The following is a 22,990-nucleotide window of genomic DNA, read 5'->3' as shown; positions in this document are numbered from 1 at the left end:
CTAAAATGCAACATTCATTATGAACTACTGACATGATTTTGTGATCCAATGCTTGATTTTAATGGGAATTAAGAATACTCAAATCACCTTCATGACATTAACTGAGCACCAGAGAATATTCATATAACAGTATAGCTGGCCACTACACGTGCACAATATTAATATTACAAGAGCTGTATAAAATTTTACAGCTCTTTTTTTACTGAGCATGTCAGCGAGATAATAATCTAACAATGTTTATTATAGTATATAGTGGTGTACTACTGCATTGCATCATACTGGGAACTGTTTGTATTATTTTGTCCTCTTTTGTAACCAAAGTAACCAAAATAATACAAACCAATGCAAATTACTATACCAGAACAATACATTTAGTATTTAGTAACACAGTACTTCTAATGCTGGTTCTCTTTACAAATAAATTATGATCAACAAAGCTCTCTCCCTTCTTTTTCTTAGAAAAAAAACATTCAACATCAACTCAAAAATAACTTTTTGGAGCAACATACTTTTGCTTGCTTGAGAATCACAAATATTTTTGGAATTAGTTTTATGCCTGTGGAAATTAGTTCCGAAGGAGGTTCAACACTGTAAATATGTTTGCACCGGTGTTTCAATGAAACAAAACCTGCTTATAATCATAAACCTGCTTATAATAAATAAAATAAAAATACAACTTGCTTGTTATTTTTGTTTTTAAAAATCGGTTCTTTACAACAATTAAGAACAATGAAAATTGCAAAAATAAAAACGTCATTCAGAAATCCTACATACATTGACTTTACAAATTCCATAAATAAATAATTTATCATTAATGTATTAATTCATAGAGACTGTTTTTTTTTTTTTGAAAGAGGAACCTATTTGTGACTTTTTAAAATAGTTTAATAGAAGCATTTGCAGGAAATAAAATACACTGGAATCATTCAGATTCATCATCAAGACTCTACAATGGGATAGTGATTAAAATACCGGTAACTTGTATTGACAACTTTTACACCGCACTGAGAGAGAGCACTTTTTATATCTAGATTCTTGACGGGATTGGGAGAGGGGGGGTCAATAGAAGGGCCGGGGCATGACGATATGGTGCCGGTGTAGGGCGGGGGGTGGGGGGGCATGGGGCTTGAACTGGCCGGTGGAAACTCTGGAGTTGCGCAAAGGAGGCGTGCGGTCATGGAACTGTCCTCCAAGGGCGTGGTGCTGAATCAGGACGGGCTGCAGAAGAACGGCTGGCACGGAAAGAAAGTCAGGGCGCATCTCGTGCACCTGCCGCTTTAACTTCATCCTCCTGTTCTGAAACCACGTCTTCACCTGCGTTGGGGAATATTAAAGCGGTCAATGCTACACCAACATGAAACTTAAAAAAAAAAAAAAAAAAAAAAAAAACTCCTAGAGACAATTTACCTGAATTTCAGAGAGGTTGAGTTTCTCTGCAATCTCCCTTCTCTGGGAGGCTCCTAAATATTTATGCTTGTTGAAAGTGCTCTCCATCTTACTCATTTGCTCGGAGGTGAATTTTGTCCTCATCCTCCGTTGCTGGATAACTTCTGCTTCGCCGTCTTCTCCCACCTCGCTTTCTGAGCTTGAAGTGTAACCACAACTATCTGGCAGGGTTGTGTTAGTTTACAAAAAAGTAAATGGACACAACTAAAAAAATCAAAGGTCGTGCGTGAGTGGACTTACTGTTTGGTGACGGTGGGGAGTTTTTTGGCTCGTCACCCTCGAAGTTAGAAGGCAAACCTTTCTGCAGAGTCATCTCACCAACGCCCTTTTCCTTTGAGTAAAAACTTTGAGAGAGCCACTCCACCGAGAAGTTTGCCATGACGTGTCCATGCAGAGGTCTCCATATGTATCCAGTGGGTCTGCCTCTCATGGCCCCTCTGGTGAATCTTGGGAGGGGCACACTTTTCTATTTGCATATGCAACGTTCTCAGCGGAATGATACAGAAACTTGATGGAAGTTGTAATTGAACTTAATAGAGGCGAGATTTCTCACGTGTATTTTCTCACGGTGTCTGCTGGCGCCAGTAAGTCTGTCGCTGAACGGATCCAGACGCCGAACTAACGTCATGGCAGACAAAATTAATGACATGGAAGCTGCGGATTCTAACACTGTTTTAACCCAAGCGTCTATAGGTTTCCTGTATAGCTTTATTATTGACTTAATATATGTTGTTTATGATTTATCCGCGTTGTCTGTAAAATGAAAAGCCTTTCAGTGGGTGGAGATCACACAGAAAGTGAGAAAGTCCTGCTTGATCTTTGTTGACTTTATCTGAATGAGACATTTGCCGCAGGTCCTCTTGTCGCCCACCCAACCCTCCTGCAGCTCTTAAAGTTTACTATATCGAACTCCCAATCTCCATCTTAATTACATTTGTTGCCGAGAGACTTCAAATGCGTTTCGTTTTGTATGGACGACATTGGGTTTTGCAATCTTCAAATCACATCACATAATCAAAGCGTTGACCTCAGGACTTCAAACCAGAGATTAAAATTCATTCACATACAAAAGCTCAGACTCACAGGAGCCAGGCCGGTGGGCCCCTGCGGTACGCGTAAACTCATCAATGCTCGCCTTAATTACAACTAATTGTTGACCATGATCTGCCCCGTTAGCTGGCGTTTGAAATGCAAACGCGCAAAGGAGCATTTGGTGTGTGCGTTGGAGAGGAGGGGGGTGTTGGGGGGGCCGGTGATCCTTGGACTGGGTTCTCGTATATTGATATAACAAAAATGTATGGATTATTTGTAAAATATTCGCTTTGTTATAACTTGATTATTGGTGCTTATTTGTCTCGAGAAAGACTAATAAATAAATACATTTAGAAAAAAAAAAAGGTTGATCTGGTGACCAGACAGGAGACGGAGACCACTGCTGCATTACAAAGATAAACTTTATTAGGATGTTAAATAAACTTTTTTTTCCTGCATTATATACAACTCTTGCATCAAATGCCGTAATAAAACAAAACAGATTTAAAAACAGTTCTAAATTGCACTTATGAAGTGTTTGAGTGGGAAGTCTCTTCTTTAAGTCTCTTAGTAGAAATGTGGGTTGTGTATCATAACACGGGATTCTGCGTGAGGGGGCATCTGCTTCTGCAGGACCAGCTGGGGCACGGGGACGGGATAAAAGACTGGTCCGGTTGGTCGGTAGTGGGTTTGCTGTCCAGCAACGGCGTGGTACTGGATCGGGTGCATATGTTGAAAAAAAAACGGTTGGACTTGAGGAGCGAGGTCCTGCACCTCCCGTTTGAGCTTCATCCTGCGGTTCTGAAACCAGGTCCTCACCTATAAAGTGAGGGGGACATGAACGTCAAAAATAGTGGCGAAACTGGTGTAGATATTCCACACCGATTCAGCTGTAGTTATGAAATATGGCGATCGTTTTGTGCCGTACCTGAGTTTCACTTAGGCCCAGTTTGCGTGCTGTCTTCACCCTCTCGCCAGCATCCAGGTACTTGTGCTTGTCAAAGATCTTTACCAGTCTGCTGATCTGCTCGGGGGTGAATTTAGTGCGCACTCGACGCTGCGAACACGATTTCTCCGCCTCACTGGCATCGTCCACAGAAAAACCCTCCGAGGAAGCCGCTTCACTATCGTAGCCAGAAGAGTAATCACTTGTTTCTGAAACTGAGTTGGACACAATTATAGTCAGAACAATTTGGCGGATGCGTGATTTGAATAGTCATTAAAAAGCAGCAGAATATACTTCTTACCCGGTGATGCGCAGCGTGAAGAATGCGAAACTGAGCTCTCCATTGGCTCCGTAGGTTTGGATGACTTTGATTTGGGCTGCAGGTAACTTTTGCCGTACACCGGTGGGCTCGGCTGCACCATGCAGGGGATGTGTGGCTTGCAGGTGAGCACACTGCCCATTGCAGCTTTCTCTTTTTCCTCCAACGCGCTGTCATGGTGGCTCTGAGCGAGCCAATCCACAGAAAAGTACTTCACCATGTTCTCGCTCCTGGCTTGTGACCTGTCCAACAAGTGTCAGTTGAAGTGTGAGGTACAGCAACTCCCTGGGGCTCGGCTTTATAGGGAGTGGGCCAGCGTCGTCATTTGCATACGTAGAGAGGCTTGTTAAGGCCCGATCGATCCACATGATTAGAGGTTAATGGCTCGTTATTGAAGTCTTTCCATATCCTGTGAGTGTGTGAAGGCCTGGCGCCACTGAGCCTGTGAAAAAGCCCCTCAGCTCACGCATTTGTCTCAGGGCCTGACTGAAAGTGGGCTCTTGCAAAAAACAGCTGTAATGCCCCACCCCACTACCCAGCTGCATACAGTATAAACGTGGATGCAGTCTGGATGTATTCAAGTATCGATGCAACACAATAACTATTTTGACATTTAATGATAAAAACATATACACAGTTAAATACCTGACAGTACGCAACTATGTGAAATTAATAGTGAGGAAAAACACATTCACAACTACACATTGCAGGAGTAGTAACTGTTGACAGAAAAAAATCTTAACATGGTCAGGAAGTTTACTTTATCATTGTAGTCATATCTCATGCAGGTCTGTTTCAAATAAGACTGTTCGATTTGATTTATATGAGAGATGCAACAGGTGAAAAAGTATTTTTAATGCACGTGTAAGTATTATTATACAAAAATCTTGCTTCAAGCTATTGATAGGTAAACACAACAGATTTAGAAACGTGCAGTCACTAAACACAAAACAGACACTTAATTCTTTGCATCTTCTATGAAGTTACTTCACCACGCTGAACTGTCAGAAATGATTCACTTTTTATACGTTATCCCCCAAACATGAAGATATATGATATTCGATCTACCTTTATAATCAAATAAAATGTATTCCATTGTTTCCTTGGTTCACTGAATAACTCCTTGTTGGCTATCATATTGACCAGAAGTTGAAAAAATGTATTTGTCAGTCATAAAAAGACTACTATCGGACTCCAAACTTTGTGTGTGTGTGTGTGTGTGGGGGGGGGGGGGGGGGATTCAAGGTAAGGGGCGTATAACCCCATTAAACAAGCAGATTTGATGAAAGTACAAATGCATAAATACTCAGCAAACGATTATTGATGACGTGATCTATCTGCAGTAACTACTAAAGTCTACTGTATTTTTGTTTAATCAAAATACCGCATTGGCCCTTTTGTAACTTGCACGTCTTCAAGCCAGCCATCATGTTCTTGTATTGACATGTCTGTGACTGCGACACCCCAGTGCGCCTTGGCGCCTGCAAGTCAACAGCCTGCATTTGGCGCAGTCCATTCAGACATTACAGATCAAAGGTATTACAGTAGCAACACAATTACTGTTGAAAGTCAAGCCATTCGAATGGAAATGCGATAAAACAAGCCGCTAGGAAACTGGGATTTGATGGAGGGTAAAAAAAAAAGGGCACCAAGTATTCTCTAATCACATTAAACTTAGGGGTCAGTCCTGTATCCTTTTTTTTTTTTTTAATCATAGGGACAGTTTTCAGATGTTATAAAGTTCTGATGTGTTTAAGAATTCATGCGTACCGGTCGGTGCTTTTAGGTGGCACGACAACCCCCACGCGAGGTCCCTTCATGTCGCAGTACAAGAACAATGCCTCGAAACTAAAGTGATCGTTATTTTTATGACAATGCTGATAAGAGGCTGACTCTGGTCTTGTCCGTTATCAATCCTCTGTCTCTGAGGAGTCAAGAGTCCCCTTTGGCATTTTGGGGGCTATTTATCTCAGAAGCTTTGAAGATGCTCCTTAGATAATAAAGCAAAAGAGCGCCAGTGACGTCGCCTTCACGCTGTGCCGATTTCCTAATAGCTGACTGACCGGCTTCCACCCCTGTCTGGTGGCCCACAGAGAAAGTTGCCAGAGTTTATTTGAATCGTATCACTCATTGAAATGTTACTGTTTAAAGTTGCACCCATCGTATTGATTGCAATATTTATTTGACTCGAACATTTGAAACACCTACGTTACATTGAACTATATTGTGCCAGGGATAACTCAAGGGCTTAAAATATTGTTTTATAATCTTTTTTATGCTTTATATGTTCAGTAAATCTGAATTCATAGCCATGGAGCACATTACAGCATCCCACAAAAAATGATCACCCCTCATATTTTCGTAAACCTTTTCTAATGTGTTTTTATGGGACAACATTGAATAAATGACACTTGGCTACAATGTAAACAAGTCAAGTTACAGATTTTACAACAGTAAATTCAGTCCTCAAAATAACTAAACACACTGGCAACAAAAAGTATGCCCTATAAACGTGGGCCATTATTATCATATAGAAAGATATTTTGAAAATATTTCGGAAAATGTGAGTGTCGGCCTACTCACCTACATGTGAGATAGGCTCCTGACACGGCATTAACTCAACTTGAAGAGTTAAGTACAGTAACTGCAATTCTCAGGAATCCAATAACGTTTGCACTATGACAAACAGCTGGATAGCAGTTTAAAATACTGATACCTCAACGGGAGATGTTTTTAATACTTAGGTTAAGTTTTTTCTACAGCAAAGAAGAAACAGTTTCCTCCATATTGGTATTACATGCACCGCATTACTGCAAACTATAACCACAATAATTAACACAGTTTATATGATAAACATCTCTCCCTAAATGCGGAGCTGTTGAAGCTGCTTTTGGGTTGAAGAATGTGACCTTCATACAGCACTTTTACTAACCATATGAATAATAAACAAATTAAACAATTATATAGTTGGGGCATATTGATTCACTTGAGTCATTGAAGGAATTCAGCATCATTACAATTTTTCATTTTTACTGTACACATTTTATGGTTATAGCCGATACAAGTTAAACATTCGTTCATGATTGATGTGTGTAGCAGGGAAAGTGAAATGCATCCAACCACAATGGTCATTTTCGTTAGACAGTTTGATTTGGCAGTAGGTACACTCAATCAATCAATGCAAGAGCCACAGCGAGTCCCGCGTACTGAATAGAGCATAACCTGATGTACAAACCTGCAATAAAGCCTGTGGCTGGACAATAACACCATTTGGCAAGAGAGGCTCAAAATGTCATTTGTCTACTTCAAATCTGTTTTCATCATATTCACATGACAAGCCACATTCAATCTTCATCGTGCGTTTTATCACTGAGGTGTGTGCCCGGTGGAGAGAACAGCTAGTAAAACAAGACTTAATATCATAACTCAAACTGTCATCTACTTTAGTCTTGCTCTGTAATAGTAACGGCATTGATTTTCATGTAACTACACAACCCTAAATTTGTATTGGACTGGTATTTGAAAATTACCAATCAATTAAGCTTATTTTTAAAATCCCTATTTTTCCAACCCAATTCAAATAGTCAACATTATGTTTGAAGATGATTAAAGTGAAATAAAAATAAATGCATTCAAAGATGAAGGACTTAACCATAATGTGACATGATATTTTGAAGATGACCAGGCCGGTTCTTAATTTTCATTTAATCACTTTGAGATTGAACTGTTATCACTGTTAACACTACTGATTTTAAACATGCTCCATGTTTGCGATGTGTTATTATTACCAGCCAGCATTTGTGCTTGTGAATAGAGCTTGTTTCCACAATTGAGTAGAATTTCAAACAAAAAATAAAATAATCTGTGCTAGTTCTACAATGCACACGCTTTTGAGGTCACATCAAACGTTTTATTAACATCACTACAAGCTTTTCATGAAAACACGGATAAATGATAACCTCAAACCATTTGGAAACAGCAACATAGTTGATACAAATAGTATTTTTTTTATGTGGAGTGGGTTTCCTGATAAATTCTCATATGACATCATTTATGTCCATGCAGCAAAACCATCTTAATGTCTGCATCCTGCCATGTCTGTATATGAAAAGACTGTGGCTTTATACAAGTCCTTGGTAATCCTGTAGGCATGATCCATGTTATAATGTGTTTGTTTTCTGTGTCAAATACGTACATATACGTACATTGAGGCCTTCAAAAGAAAAATGAAATCCCATATAAAAATGCATGAAATGACATTTCTTTTGGAGTAATAAACACCTGGCTCAACACCATCTGTAGGTTGGAAATAAAGTCTAGCAGGCTGTCTTACCTGATATAGAATGTTTGTCTTAGAAAAGAGAACTCTCACATTTTGCTGCAATGGTAACACAGAGGATTCATGGGCTGCTGACTTGGGCCTTGAGACGGGGCCAGGGCCGGACTCACTGGAGGGAGGCCTTAACCTTTCTCAGGGTATCCCGAACCCTCCTCGTTTGACGATCGCTGGACTGCGGGGACTCAGCATCATTGGCAGCAGGCTGGAGGTGAATGTCAGAATTGCCAAGCTTGCTGATGCGGTGGCGAAGGTAGGCCTGCATGTCCCGGTCTGGGCTATAGGTGAAAATGACCTCCTGGAAGGCGTGGACCTGACTCACCACCTTAGCTATGCTCCTTTTCAAGCCCATAATGGGATGAGGAGATGGGATGAGAAACATTAACATAGAACATGAAAACTGTTTATTTCAGATAATCTGATTTATCCCAAGTAGCTTCAGCATTTCTTCTGTGACCTAATTTGGAAACAACATTGAAGGACCCTGGGTTCAGCCCAACCAGCTGTAGCTCTGCTTGTCTCTGCTAGATCTTTTGACCCGAGCATCTGGCTACACCCAGCGGCAGAGAAGCATCTGGACCGCAACCTCTTTTCCAATCAAACCAACCTCCCACGGGCGCCATCTGCTACAGCAGTGGCACCCCTTAATTCAACAGCTGCATCATTCCTTTCCAACTGCCCCGTGCTGTGACTCAGCATCTGGTCAATCTGACTGGACTGTAGGAGAGGAGTGGGTCGCAGCCATCGATGGATACTTGGTATGCATAAAGGAAGCCATTTTTAGTTAAAGGCATTTTAGTTTGTACTATCTGTGCATACACGTGATACGACTAACTTCTGAAGAAAGAGGATAGATCAGAGACAAATTGAGTATATCAAAGAATATACCACTTGCACCACTTCCTGGTCAAGGTCACAGGTCAGCTGGAGTCTATCCCAGCTAAGTTAGGGCGAAAGGCAAACTACCCCTGGGACTGGTTTTGGTCAACCGCAGGGCCATAGTGAACAGGGTATTGAGTAGGAATCAATCAGTCAGTTGTATTCAAAGGGGAAGTCAACCCAAACATATTTTTTTCAAGAATATGCTTTGTGCAAGCCCACTAGTTGAAACAAGGCATTGTGATAAATATTGCGTTTGTGGAATAGGAGTTAATCCACCCGTTTTTAGCCATTTCTGGGGGCGGCCATTTTGTCAGTTATGTCGACTAAAAATGACATCACAACTGCTCAGGGCTCAGGTAATGACCAATCACGGCTGACCTGTTTTCTGAAGGTGAGCCGTGATTGGTTGTTACATGAGCCCTGAGCAGCTGTGATGTCATTTTCAGACAAGAGAAGTGGCAAAATGTCCACCCCCTGAGATGGCTTAAAAGGGGTGGATTTTGCTGCTTAACTCATATTCCACAAACGCAATATTAATCAGAATGCTGTGTTTCAACATGTGGGCCTGCTGGGAAGATATTCGTGAAAAAAATGTGTTTGGGGTGATTTCCCCTTTAACTCCTGAAATGTCATCATACCTAAGCTTGGTCCACTTGAAAGCTCCGCTCGTGACCGTGAAGCCTCCGATTTCCAGCTGTTGAACATGCATGGCCAGGATGTGCGCTGACGGCAGGGTGGGTGTTCTCCTTTTGTGCTCTCCCGCAATCAGACACATGTCATCACTCTTCAGAAACACCTGAGGAGAAAGAAGTTAACCCATACATACACATCAGGCCCTACAAGGAAACAACACTTAGTGTAGGGTCGGAATTGATGGAGGCACAGTCAGACCATAGAATTAAGAAACATTCCTCAACCAAATACTTAATCAATGAGGGCTCGGGCGAGATCCTAACATTCCACCAATTGAAGTTATTTGACATTTTAGACATGTTAATGCTTCCAACTTTTGGGGAAGGGACCTTTCTTCTCCAGCATGACAGAAGGCAAGATAAGAACTTGACTGTACCCTATCAAACACCTTTAGGATAAATTAGAACAGAGAATGTGAGCCAGTCCTCCTTCTCCAATCATCAATACACAGCAAAATCATTTAGTCTCTGTTTTGCGTTTTCCCTGGGACGACGGCGGTGAGAGAATAAGAATATCATTCGAAGAGAAGAAGAATATCCACCTGAAGCCACAGTTAAGTACTGTAAATAGTCATTACAAGCAGAAAATACTGCTGGTGTCCAGTTCAATGCCTTGCTCAAGGGCACCTTTACAGTCATCAGGATGGAGACATTTCAAACAAATAGTTGTTCCAAAGTCCAAGTACTTACTTGAATGACAATTAATACTGGTAAAATGGAACTCATACAATGTTAAATGTAAAGTTAAGAACTTTTTTGGGGGCGTTCCTATACTTTTGTCCATACCGTGCATTGTGATGTAAAAGTAACTGCTTTAGAGCATAAAATGTACTCTTGACACCAGCTACATGTTACCATTCCTGACAGGATTTTATTAATGCATCAGGTTCTTTTGTAGGTAGGTTTTAGTGGAAATGCCAGCTGTAAGCACATGTGAGCAAACCTGCTTGAAGTTGTTTTCCTATTGATTTGTTTGCCCTGAAGCGCAATTTCAAAATATGTGGCCAGACTAGCCTTCAGCTTGGCAATCCCCGAGTGTACACATACGCACGCACACCTACATGCACACACACACACACACGTGCACCTGCACGGCCCGTAGTTCCTCCAGGATCTCAAGCATCTTGGAAGACAGATGTTTCCAAGCCTGTGATAGAAAAAGGAAGACTTTTTAAAATATTAAATATTAAAAATATAATCTTCCGCATATTGTAGCTAAAGTAGCCCCTGAGCTGAGCAGTGTTGGAATACTACAACTTGTACTGTATGTTGCTGGAAGTCATTTACACTACAGATGTTCAGGCTTAAACATTAGCAAAAAAATGTGAGTCAGCCTTACTGGTAATTGCCTGACAATCTTGTTCTCCAGACCTTCGAGGACCTGCATGGCTGTAGAAAAATTCCGGGATTCATAGCAATGCTTTCCAATCCACAGATATTTTGTTAGCAAGGCAATTTGTTCCTGGATGAGAGGAGGGCATGCAAAAATGGGGGAAACAAATGACCTCAGGCTGCGTCTGACTGAGCAGAGAAGGTTTGCGAATGTTAGCGCAAGATACAAAAATACTTCAGTACCTGAGTTGCTAAATACTATCATTACTTTATGAACTTTCTACCATTAATCCTGTCTAGGGGGTGCGCTGGAGCCTATTCCAGCTAACTTTGGGTAAGACTACACCCTCAACTGGTCATTGTTCAATTACAGCGCATTATAAAATGTTTCCATAGTTAGTCTACACTATGTGCCAGAAATTATGTCTTTACACAGACAATCGCTGTTACTCTCACTGAGATGAATTACATTATAAAAATAATCAAAGATTAAACTGTATTAATTGAACATGTTTATTTCTGTAGTTTGCAGTGGTGTCTGCATTGCACTGCACTTCCCCTTTTGAATAACTAAATCATTCATTAATATTGTTAACAACATTTGTGGATGGTGACTGTGTATTGTGATCTTTTAATTTGAGCTATACGTTACTCTGTACTGTGCCGTAATTAAGTAATTTATCAATATACTGACCATTTTCAGGATTTCCTGTCCACACATCACTTTTGCCACCCAAAATGTCATTAGGCAATTACCGTACAATAGCAGAGAGAAGCACAAGCAGCTACAAATAGATTGTATCTATTGTACACCTCACCTTGACTGAGTCACAGATGACTATTTCACCAGCGATCCATTTCATAACGTTGTCAGAGTAAGCAAACAGCTGCTGGAGGCAAGACTCAGATGGCATCTCCTCGTGCAGCAGCCTGCCGCCCTCTACTGGTGGCATTTGGTGGGACCCAATACGTGAGGTGCTGTTGGACAGGGATGTCAGGGAAAACATATTAATATGTTTCATTATTATTTTTAATTTTTCTCCATATTGTGATTATTTGTAATTGATGAACAGGCATGGGAAGTTCAACAAATTGATTATTTTTGCAGAACAGACCAACTTTTGTTTACGCCTGTTAAATTCATGTATAGGAAAGAAAAAGAAAAAAAACTAATCAGTCAAATGGAACTTATTGAATTCCGGTTGAATATCATCAAATAGTGTGTAATTTGTTTTACCGACCTAATTAATAATTGGCTGCTTTATTTATCATCGAATAAAATGTAATCAAAAGTGGAATGGGTCAGCACCGTTACGACGGGGTTCATTTACATAACATCAATCGACTGAATTGATCCCTCCATTAGGTCTAAAAACGATGCCAAAAATATTACAGTGGCGTCACGAGACATGCATGTCCCTCACAGGGAAAATCTCACTAGCTGCAGTGTCAACTTTCCACTGGTAGAGGTGCTAATAAACTGTGAAAAAACCATGGCAGGTTTACACACTGTAGAATAGGTGTTTACCTGTTTACAGCCTGGAAATGTCAGTGTGGATGGCGCACAATGGGATAGGCAATGACTTGGAAGAATTTTTTTTCAACCTTTTTTTGGGATCGACTTGTTTCACTTTCTTTCTCCAGCCCTAATGCTATCAGCAACAGGCCACTGGCAGAACAGTAAGTGGACTGTGAGTTGGGCCAACGGCACAGAGAAGGCACTGCAGGTGTATGTTCTTAAATAAGTATGTCTGAATTACAAAACAATATTTGATTTATTTCGTATTATTTTATTGTCATGAATGTTTTGCAATTGTAATGTTTTCTATTTTATTTTCAATTTTCTCTAGGTAGAGCACCATTACATCTGCAGTTGTTTTAAGGTGCTCTAGCAATAAAGTTAAGCTCAGTTGAATAATATTTACTGTTTGATTATGAGAAATGTGTATCATTGAGTATTGGTAGTATTTTTGTAGAAATTGTGCGTCAATAAATAAATTCTAAAAGTGCAATGCTTGCAATAAAATAATGTAATAACGCTGGAGAACTTACCTGTTTTTCTTTGAGGGCTTGTCTCTGATGCCTTGTATTCTGGAATTAAGGAAGTGAACTGGATGACATCCGAGGAAAATGTCCTGCATTTCAAAAGATCGTATGACATTAATTACACTTCCATGTAGAAATGTCTCCCTCTAGTGTTCAAGAAAAACAGCAAGCGTGACTCTCCATTAAATACAGTCTGACACACCTCATGCCTCTCATCATTCGCTCATTCTCACACTGGTTTAAGATGCTGGCGTTTTATAGAAGAAAAGTAAAGTACTCTCCTACACATTAGCAGGAAGGAAAACAGGTCTAAGTATTTCGCTTGAGTACAGGGCAACAAAGCTATAGAGGCTGCAACCTTCAATGTTTAAGTTGGGAAATTTAGAGAAGTGTAGCAGCCTCACGTGGTAGAAACATGGCAATACCTGCTGCAGAAGCGTGAGTTGCTGAGCTACATGCTTTGCACTGTAATTTTTCTGGCTGAAGGTAAGTTTCTCATGACTTTTGGAAGGGTCATGCACCAGGGAGATGTAGCAAGGGACAGGCAGAGCTGCAGCAATGGAGAAGTCCTCCTCTTCTGGCATGGATGCTGAAGGTTTCACCACTGTTGATATCCTCTCCTTATGTAACAATTTAGAGGAATTAGAGAAGTTATGGTTTTCCAAACAATTGTAGAATTAGACTAGAAACACAGCTACACATAATAGCTTGAATAGAATGTTTTTTAACTCAATGCACAGGACATTTTGGTAAGACTGTTAGTTTAAATGATCAATTTCCTTCAGCAGACATAAATAGTCCCCTTAACAACACAGATGAAAAGAGGACATTTTTGGTATTGCTCACCCCAGTAGACGATGGACCACAAAACGATTCTGCCTCACATCTGATTTGACTCCCTCTCGTTGTGCTCCAAATTGTCCTTGGCGGACCTTGGAGAGCAGCGAGAAGGACCTGCCCTCGACTATCCACAGGAATTACCTGGCAGAAAACAAGAAACCGTATCAGATCGACTGTGCTGTCCTCTACTAATTGTATTTATTCTAATTTTGTGTTTAATTCTGATATCAGCAACTACTGTAAAATGATCACTTTCTCTGAATTTACAAATGAGAGGTATATGTTTGAGTACTAGTATCATTTTTGGTTTATTCTACTATCAAGTGATTCTTAACTGTTGTCACCCTGGCACGCACATTTTCCGACTGCTGCAAACAAAGTCGTCACACACTTTTACAGAAAATAAAGAATGTGATTTGTTTAAAAATAGCCTCCGGAAACATATGCAGAGTATAGTATTCTCAAACGTCGTTTCAAATGAGTTTGATGTCCTGCCTAAAGCATATCGTTTGACATAACATCAACTAGCCAGAGGCTGAATTGCACTGTATTTGTTTACGGAGTAAACTAGTGGCTAAAGCGCAAGGCAGCTTTCCTGTCATTTAATGAAAATGTTGCATGTGGGAACTTGGAAAAAACCTCTGTACTGTACAGGAACAATCCAAATAAGAATACATGCAATTTTTTTACTAGTTGGCTGTGATTCACCATAAAAGGGTCCGTGACCCACTTTTAGGTCCCGACCCACCAGTGGACAAAAACTGCAATAAACTTTTGCCAACATAACTCCCAAATTCTAAATACAGTGTTTTATTTGCAGAAAAATTTTCAAAAAAGGGGCCTACTGTGCATTTCACCAGTGGTGTATAATCACTGTGTCGGGCCGGAACCTTCTATGTCAGAATTTGGTCAATTTAAAATTGTATTACAAATCTATATTGTTAGTCAGTCCGCACTTGTGGGTGTTATTTTTCGCAAATGACTGATTTATATAAATTATTGATCAATCTAAAGTGTTGAAAATGTCTTGCGCTCTTTGACGATGTAATGTTATTGGTTGAACAAATGTTTTTGGGGTCTCCTGAAAAGCAATGATTTTGGAGGTATGAGGATTCCGCGCGACGCCTGCGATATACAGTACATATAGACTCATACTATTTTGCAGTCCATAGTGTATTGTGTTATGATTGTGTGGTTACCACAGTATGAAGGAAGTTTTCTAAAACATCCACAATGTTCGACTTTGGCATGAAGTCGACCATTTTACAATCCACAATCCACAAATGCAACAAGTCCAAACTGCGATGAAAGATGTTAGCACTATTTTCAGAACTGTCTGGACCTTCTCTGTCATCAAAAACAAAGCGGTATGTTCATGTAAATGAGCAGCATTTGCCATTGAAGCTCGTATTATGCTTGTGGTGCTTTCATGTTGTACCTCATTGCACTGATGAACATCTCCATAATAAACTGCAGTAACTGCTCAGAAGTGCAGAAAAAGCGATAGGTGTACAGGAACTGCTGGATGTACCCCTCTGAAGCAGCATTTCTGTGTAAAAAGAAAAAATAGTGTGATACAAAAGACTGTACACAATCGCGAGTCATGTGTGACCTCCATCGATAAAGTATATACTGTATGAAATATTTTAGTTGGCTGTTTTTTTTACCTGGTCTGTGAGGTAGGGGTCACCAACATTTTTGAAACTGAGAAGTATTTTGGGAGTATTGATTAATGCCAATAATGCCATACTAGTTTGATACATACTTCTGAAATAAACAAGAAACACATTTACTCAAATTACCTTTAATAATTTTATTAAATATTAATGATAATCATTTATTCACGTGAAGATACTGATCATGTTTTTGATTTCGCACAATAATTAGGAAATTGATACATATAACTATTCAACAAGTTATTTCTGTAACTCTCTGCTAGCGAGAGTTATACTCTCTGCTCACTTCTGAAAATTTCCTCGAAAATCACAATTCCCAATCACTTGTGAACTATTTTCAGAACAGGCCTGTGGGTTACTTCTTTGGCCCTTGGGGGCTACCTGATGCAATAAAGATGAGTGGAGTTGATTTGCAGGCACCATGATGGTGATCCGTGCAATAATAACTTTTCTTTGGGGATCACAAGGACTACGTTTCAAATCCTGCTAAATATAAGGTAAAAAAATAACACTCAGTCTGATAGTTGGAGAGATGGTAGCATACGTCCCGAGAACTGAGGTGCTACCTCGAACTAGACGTGTGCACAACCTCTGAGTTAATCTGACATTAATCTATGCATAATTGGTTCTTTGTGTGGTGTAATGCATGCAGCGTGAAAAGCGAAGTACTGTATAAACATTTAAAAATACCTTGCATAAAGGTATGCCATGAGACCGAGAGGAGTCCCTGCTTGCAGAGTTATTTTTCCTTTGCAAGTTGCAAAGCTCAAGATGGAAGTATCCTCCCAGCCTTGGACAGACGAAGAGTTTAGCCCACAAGTAGACAAAGAAGGCAGTACTGCCACGTCTAAACCCCACTGATCCACACTCTGTGTCTGAAGGGAAACAATAAATCATTTGTAGGTACACAAAGCAAATGTTAAGTGCAGTATGGAGTAGAGGTACTTTCATAGCACCTCAAGGTATTTCTTGACATTATCCAAGAAGATGACTTTGGATCTCAGTTCTTCAAGTTGGACCTTGAGTTTGGACAGTATCCCTTTGTTCTCAAAACCTTTGGCACAGAAATATTTTATTAATTTATTTTACAAACTGCACTAAAAGATAATACCATAACATCTTACAGACTAGCAACAAACCTTTTTTTCTCTCTTGTTGAATTAGTTTCTGGTAGAAATTTCTCATTTTATTAAGATTCCTTGTTTCAATGATCATTTGCTGCTGCAATTCCTGTTCAACACAAAAGCAGTGTTGAACAACAAGCAAAGTCTCATACCACACCTTCTATTTCAGAATTCTATTAAGATGCCATTGGGCTTTTTCATGATGGTTTTACTTTTTTTTTTTTCTCTCATCACTATGGCAACAGAATGAAACGGATTGTTTGAAGTAAACTGTGAGAAATTGCAGCCGATTGACCTTAAAGATGAGTTGTTGGCTGCTATTTTAAGCTTTCTGATGAAAAAGTGGGTCACCAAAGTGAGTAATACAATGACAATTCATTAGTATTCTTTTGCAAATGATAATAACTGCATCTGCCAAGGGCCAAATTCAACTATTTTAACATTCAGATCCAGTTTTCAGAAAATAACATGCAAATTATCTTAAATTCCCTCAGCTGCTCTCATCCTATTTACCCCAAATCTTGACTGTGCTCCACTTCCAGCAAATAAAAGAATTTCATTCTAGTGTAGTGAAGCTGAATGCAACTTCTACAGTGGGGCGTACAACCATACGCGGGGGAAAGGACCGGGCCGGCTCACGAATAGTGAAATATGTGGTTGGATGAAAAAACAAGAGAGAAAACCAAGAAAAAAAAAAAAAAAAACCTGAAAAAAACCCCACCATGTGAAGAGGCGAATTTGCGAGTAATGCACTGCGAAAACGCAGGGGTCCAATGTATAGGGAAAAAAAAAAGCTTATCATTTAGAATTGCTGGTCAAATATGACTCGTTGGAATAGAGTTTCAAATCTTCACCCACCTGTGTTTTGACATGCAGACTTGGCGATCCTGTGTGCTGGCCAAGACCCAAGGCATACTCAATCACCTCTGGGCTAAAACAATCCTCTCCAAACACAGCCAAGTCCCAGGCCGTCCTGAAGAACAGATCTGAGCTATCTGCTCTGGATCCCGATGAGATGAGCTGCCCTGAAACCAGAGAATCGCGTTCCTCCATTTCGTCTGAGCAGTTAGGACTCATCTGTTCATCACAAGTATCAGGCAACCTCTTCTTCCCCTCACAATGACAATCAGTTTCAGAAGGGCTTTCATCGCTGGCCCCAGCCGAGTGGTCTCCTCCCTCAGTGAGCCCTGCGTCCGAACCGTCGTCCATGTCTGCTCACGCCAGAGAAGGAGTGTGCAGAGTTGGGCCAGTGAGGAGAAACAAAGAGAGCTGACTGAATCACATGGGTAGTGGCAAAAAAAAGATTGGGTTATTGAAGAGTAAAACATTGAGAAAGCCAGTGGCACTAGGAGGTGGTTGTCTTTCAATTGCACAATGAATCCACTGTGAAACTGATTAGCTTAAAGGCAATTAAAGACGAACTCCTTTTTCTTTTCTCACCATCTTTTTTTCCATTTTTTTATCAGTTTCTATTCAACCCTGTTAGACACTGTGATGTTAGACAAGAAAATTCCACAGATGCAAATATGTGTTTAGTGTCCATGAAAATCTTATCTTATATTTTGCTAGCATGGCTACACCCAGGAAACCTCGACAAGTAGCTTGACGTTACTGACTGAATTCAAAAACAAACCACAAAAGTGAGTCAATGTACTGTATAGGTTTTAGTGCTCAAATGTACTTACAAAACCCACCAAAATGTGGGTTCCAGACATTAAGAGTTTGCACTTCTTCTGTGTTAAAATGAAGCGCTACTTAATAGACAAGTTGTGAAGCTCCATCTTTTCTGCTAAATGAAATCTTCCCTACAGGCAAGTGAAGACATTCACATTGTTGAAACAACCATATGAGGTTTCTTCCGGATTTTCTGACTAAAATGTGAAGCGAAAAAGCACTTGAACCAGTAATCTGCCAATATGGAGACAGTCAGCCAATCAGCTCTGCTGTTTCGCATAAATTGAACATTAAAAACTTAATAACAACCCCACTGCCTGACAGTGTTGATCTCTTTTACAGTAAAGTTGGGATTTGACACTACACCAGCAATTTAAAGATTCTTTCAAAAGATTGATGTACATAAGACCATGAAAACGAATGAACTGAAAAACATCGGCAAGAACAGATTTCACCGTCGGTTTAGTCCTCTTTTGATTCTTTAGTGCATATAAATGAAAAGACACATGAAAACAATTACTTGCTTTCATTCATGTTTCCATTCAAAGACTTAAGTACTTCCCCCTCAAGGGATTTACACACCATTAATAGTGGAGAGGAGGTTCAACATACCTCCTCAATGTGGTTAGACACTGCTCAGCATTCAGTCAAACAAAACCTGTTACCGTTGGCAACACTAATACTTCTTACATTATGCATACTTCATGTTCAATTAATTGATGTACATACAATATAGTCAGTGTGCACACAGAGACATAAGAGTAGAGAGGACATCTTCGGCTAGGATAATGTAACATGCTACTGTCATGAACCTCATCATAATAATGATAAATTAAAAAAAATCTAAATCTAATCCACTTTGGGTAATACAGTCACCTATTGGAAAATGTATCTAGAAGACAGGTAATAATGGACAACTACTAAACTACTATGTGGACAGAAAAAAACAAAGTTGAATTGTTTGGAAGGAACACACAACCCTTTCAGTGGAGAGATAAAAGATCACCACGTCTCATGGTGGAAGTAACAGGGGCATTATTGTTTGGGACTGTTTTGTTCCATATCTTTTGGAGGCGTAGCTATCAACAACCAAAATATAAATGAGCAAGTTTATTAAGACATTTTGTAGGAGTCTTGTCTGCTAATTAAATCTTAACAGAAGATTGAAGATGAAACTGGACATCGGCAACAGTGTGTGTAATCCAATCATCTATTGGCAAGCTAGGGGATTTGCAGGATAAAAAAAAAAGTAATAATAATGTGAGTGCTCAGACTTCCACCCACATTCAATACCATGCATATTGAACATCCATAAGATAAAAAAGTCCAGACAAATATTAAAAATTGTTAATGTTTTGATTAATGTTTTGGTTTGTTTGACTTTATTTCTAAACATATTTGGTATTGAAGTAATCCAAATGTAATTAAAAGTAATCAAGTTGCATTACTTTAATATCATAGTACTTGGATTGCATTACTAACTACCTTTTTTTTTAAACAGGTAATTAGTAATTGTAGCACAATACATTTTTAAAGTAACCCTCCCAACCTTGTCTGTTGGAAAATTGATCTGTGACCACTTCTCTGTTGGTCATGATGTTCAACTAGGTTGAAACTTTCAGGGATAATTTCGCCTCGAATAAGTGATAATCATTGATTGTGAATGATGCTTGAGCTGGGGTCAAAATCACATCAGTATATGTTTGGCAGCTCTTGACTGATTCCCTATACTGCTAATTAGTGACTGTTTATAATTGTGTTCTTTTTGCCCCTTGTTTACAGGACAGTGATTTGTGAGGAAAAAAGACAAAAAAATACACATTTTGAAAACGGCGGTGTTTTTGCTTCAGTATAAACACTGTAGGTTGAAAAAATAGAGGAAGTACACATGTGCAAGAAAGCAACTGCACATAAATGTGGCCTACAAAACAAATGTCAAAAAGACTGCTACAAAAATAAACTTGTTCAAAATCAGGTAAAAATGATAAAAGCTTGCAATCAAACCTTCCCGCAGTGTGCTACGAATCAATAAAAATAGTTCTCTCAACTATTTGAGATCGTTGAATCTCCTGGTCTCCTCAATTGTTTAATCTTTGAGCAACTTGGTAACTGGGCACCGAGTAGCATTCAAGTAAGAAAAATATTTGTAAATTATTTTTTTACACTTGAACAGGTTCACTACCTTCATACAAAAATATTCATTAGAAAAACTGGTACAAATGACCGATTGTATGTAGAAAATTAGCTCTGAAACAATGGCCATCATGTTACACCGTTACTTTGGAGTCACCATTAAATGGTCGGTGTTTGTGTCGCAAAATACGTAATTCCTGCAGTTGAACTGTGTGCCTTTCATATCCTGGTGACACACGTGCAATACACGAAAGAAATAGTGCGTGCAACTAGCGTGAAATAATTTCAGTATGTAAATTTTGAGTACATAAGGCAGAAAAGTGCTATTTAAGTGACAGCCAAATTGTTTTGAGTACCTAAGCAAGAAAAGCGCTTTACAAGTGAAAGCCTATTTACCATTTACCATAAAAATCATCATCATCATCATCTTCCAAACCGCTTATGCTATACAGGGTCGCGGGAAGGTGCTGGAGCCTATCCCAGCCGTCCATGGGCGAAGGCAGACTACACCCCGAACTGGTCGCCAGCCAGTCGCAGGGCACACACAGACACCGCCACTGAGCGGGAATCGATCCCACGCTGCCCGCACACAACTCGGGCGTCTGTACCACTACACTATCAGTGACACTACCATAAAAATACGTTTTTCAAAGTATTTTGCAGAGAATCCACTGAATTTCTGGTTCAACTTCAGTAGAAGTTGAAGTAGAAGTCTAGAGTATATACACAGTAGTAGATCATTAGTGGCACCTTGTGGACACAGAAGGAAAGGCACCTAACCACATTTTTTTTCTGGCTATGTATGATCACAAAATGGACAGCGTTGGACTCCATGAAATGGTATTGTATTGCATTGACATTCTGCCAGTTTATGAGTAACAGCTGTTTTTTAAAACTGATTCCAAGGGTATAAATACATGTATAATATAATACATGGGTATGTTGGCATGTCACAAAGAGAAAGTGGTCACGATGGTTATTTTTCACCACTCAAAATACTTTCACACACAAATCTCAGTCAAGTTGCTTATTTTATCTCTGCAGTATGCCTTCAATATTTTAAGCAATGAAATCTGATGATTGATTGTAAAGGGAAGAAAATATTGACCCTTGAAGTGGGTTAGCATTTGGACGCCCGGCTGGACCATACATTCTTAAAACCACCCATAAACAATAAAATAGCTATAAAATCTCCTTACTTGTTAATGCCACTTCCAGTGTTTTGGCTCTCTTACCCTTCATTGGTCAGTATGATGGGGCTAAAGAGAGTGGATGTGGAACTGAAGGTCCCTGGGTGCTGGAGTTCACTGATGCTTGAATAGATAAAGAAAGCAAGAGTTAGTTGGCTTTCAGTGGCCATGGCCCATGACTGTACACAGTTAATGTCCACTTTCCACGGCTTATTAGTAATGTAACGGTTTATGTATTCGTCCCGAGCCACCACGGTTGAGACACGATGATTCGATACGTACAGCCACGAGGCGAATGCAAAGTTCACCGCAGTATCTGCGCTCCAAAACGAGGTGGCGGTAATGTGCCTGAAACTGTTTGTCATCCGCTGTGTGGGAACATTTCAAGTTCCCTGTGATGAACAACGGAGTTGCTGTGCGAGTGGAGGATCAGGCGAGGGCACTTGGTGTTGTTCGACAGTTGTGAGGTACGTCCTTGGAAACTCGTCGAAAATGCAAAATTACCAGTAATGCATATTAGATAGCATCATCCACATGAGCCAATCACCGGAGCCAGGCTAAAGAAAATTGCGCCACTAGTTATTTGTCTGAATAAAGCTTGAGTATCTTTAAGTGGTGAACTGAATCTTATACCAATTCCCTGCTGAGAAAAGAAAGGTTTTTGCTTTGTTTTTGTGCTGATCTTACAGGTATACCAGTTAAACCAGCATATCGTCGCCCTGTTAAAATAATGGCAAAAGTCATATTTTGACAAATTATTATTATTATTATCTATATATTTTTTAATTCCCTTAATCATCTCCTCAGGATAATGGTCACCTCTGCTAAAATGGGCTACATCCTTAGTTAAACAGATCATTCAGTTGTACCCCTGAAGTGAAATTAATAATACACATATTTAGACTGTGGTTCAGTTGTGTTTTCTAAAAAAAAAAAAAAAAAAAAAAAAATAAAAGAAATACTTAGACCATTATTTAGTAGGGGGACGATATGCTGACAGTTCCTATCTTAGTGTATGCTGGGAGGTTGTTATTTTTTCAGGGAAGTGATCTCAGTTAGTTCTTAAAGTTCTATATGACACTATGATTAACACACAATTAACCTAGAATTATGTTTTGGGGGTTTTTGTTGCATTTTCCTGTTATACCGAACTCGTACCGAACCGTGACTCTGAAACAGAGGTACGTACAGAACCGTGACGTCAGTGAACCGTTACACCTCTACCGCTTATCATGGGTAAGGGGAGAGTAATGGGAGCAAGAGACTTTGTATCCTGTCCCAGGTGACTTTGCATCACCACCCAGGAGTGGTTGCCAACATAC

At 39.7% G+C, this 22,990-nt stretch overlaps 2 protein-coding genes across 8 annotated transcripts in view; both read right to left on the bottom strand.

Moving 5' to 3' along the window:
- Nucleotides 1-2,946: 2,946 nt before the first annotated feature.
- Nucleotides 2,947-6,929, bottom strand: vox (ventral homeobox). Of its 2 annotated transcripts, none has more exons than XM_086045243.1 (3): nt 3,726-6,929; nt 3,407-3,633; nt 2,947-3,297 (listed from the first exon to the last, which is right to left on the bottom strand). In XM_086045243.1, the coding sequence occupies exons 1-3, from the start codon at nt 3,961-3,963 to the stop codon at nt 3,046-3,048; spliced, it is 717 nt and encodes a 238-aa protein (XP_085901369.1). In that variant the 5' UTR covers nt 3,964-6,929; the 3' UTR covers nt 2,947-3,045. The 2 variants fall into 2 exon arrangements, with proteins under 2 accessions (XP_085901369.1, XP_085901368.1); XM_086045242.1 differs by having other exon boundaries at nt 3,407-3,639; nt 3,726-4,962.
- A 195-nt stretch (nt 6,930-7,124) lies between these two features.
- kndc1 (kinase non-catalytic C-lobe domain containing 1) overlaps nt 7,125-22,990 on the bottom strand; it is a 30,417-nt gene continuing 14,551 nt past the window's right edge. The window contains exons 2-17 of one of the 6 annotated variants that reach the window (XM_086045239.1): nt 21,678-21,791; nt 17,790-17,882; nt 17,530-17,696; nt 16,687-16,777; nt 16,504-16,601; nt 16,238-16,422; nt 15,310-15,420; nt 15,071-15,218; nt 13,878-14,012; nt 13,457-13,651; nt 13,038-13,120; nt 11,804-11,963; nt 10,993-11,115; nt 10,741-10,800; nt 9,600-9,757; nt 7,125-8,417 (exon numbers count right to left, since the gene is read on the bottom strand). In XM_086045239.1, coding sequence (XP_085901365.1) covers nt 8,189-8,417; nt 9,600-9,757; nt 10,741-10,800; nt 10,993-11,115; nt 11,804-11,963; nt 13,038-13,120; nt 13,457-13,651; nt 13,878-14,012; nt 15,071-15,218; nt 15,310-15,420; nt 16,238-16,422; nt 16,504-16,601; nt 16,687-16,777; nt 17,530-17,696; nt 17,790-17,882; nt 21,678-21,720 — 2,079 coding nt within the window. In that variant the 5' untranslated portion in view covers nt 21,721-21,791 and the 3' untranslated portion in view covers nt 7,125-8,188. Of the gene's footprint in view, nt 8,418-9,599; nt 9,758-10,740; nt 10,801-10,992; nt 11,116-11,803; nt 11,964-13,037; nt 13,121-13,456; nt 13,652-13,877; nt 14,013-15,070; nt 15,219-15,309; nt 15,421-16,237; nt 16,423-16,503; nt 16,602-16,686; nt 16,778-17,529; nt 17,883-21,677; nt 21,792-22,990 lie in introns of those variants that run through there. The other 5 variants (XM_086045237.1, XM_086045238.1, XM_086045240.1 and 2 more) reach the window with 5 other exon arrangements.

The sequence above is a fragment of the Filicampus tigris genome, chromosome 11, assembly GCF_054856515.1.
Source record: "Filicampus tigris isolate MCC_2025a chromosome 11, RoL_Ftig_1.0, whole genome shotgun sequence".
Taxonomy (NCBI): domain Eukaryota; kingdom Metazoa; phylum Chordata; class Actinopteri; order Syngnathiformes; family Syngnathidae; genus Filicampus; species Filicampus tigris.
This window is presented reverse-complemented; position numbering and strand designations above follow the sequence as displayed.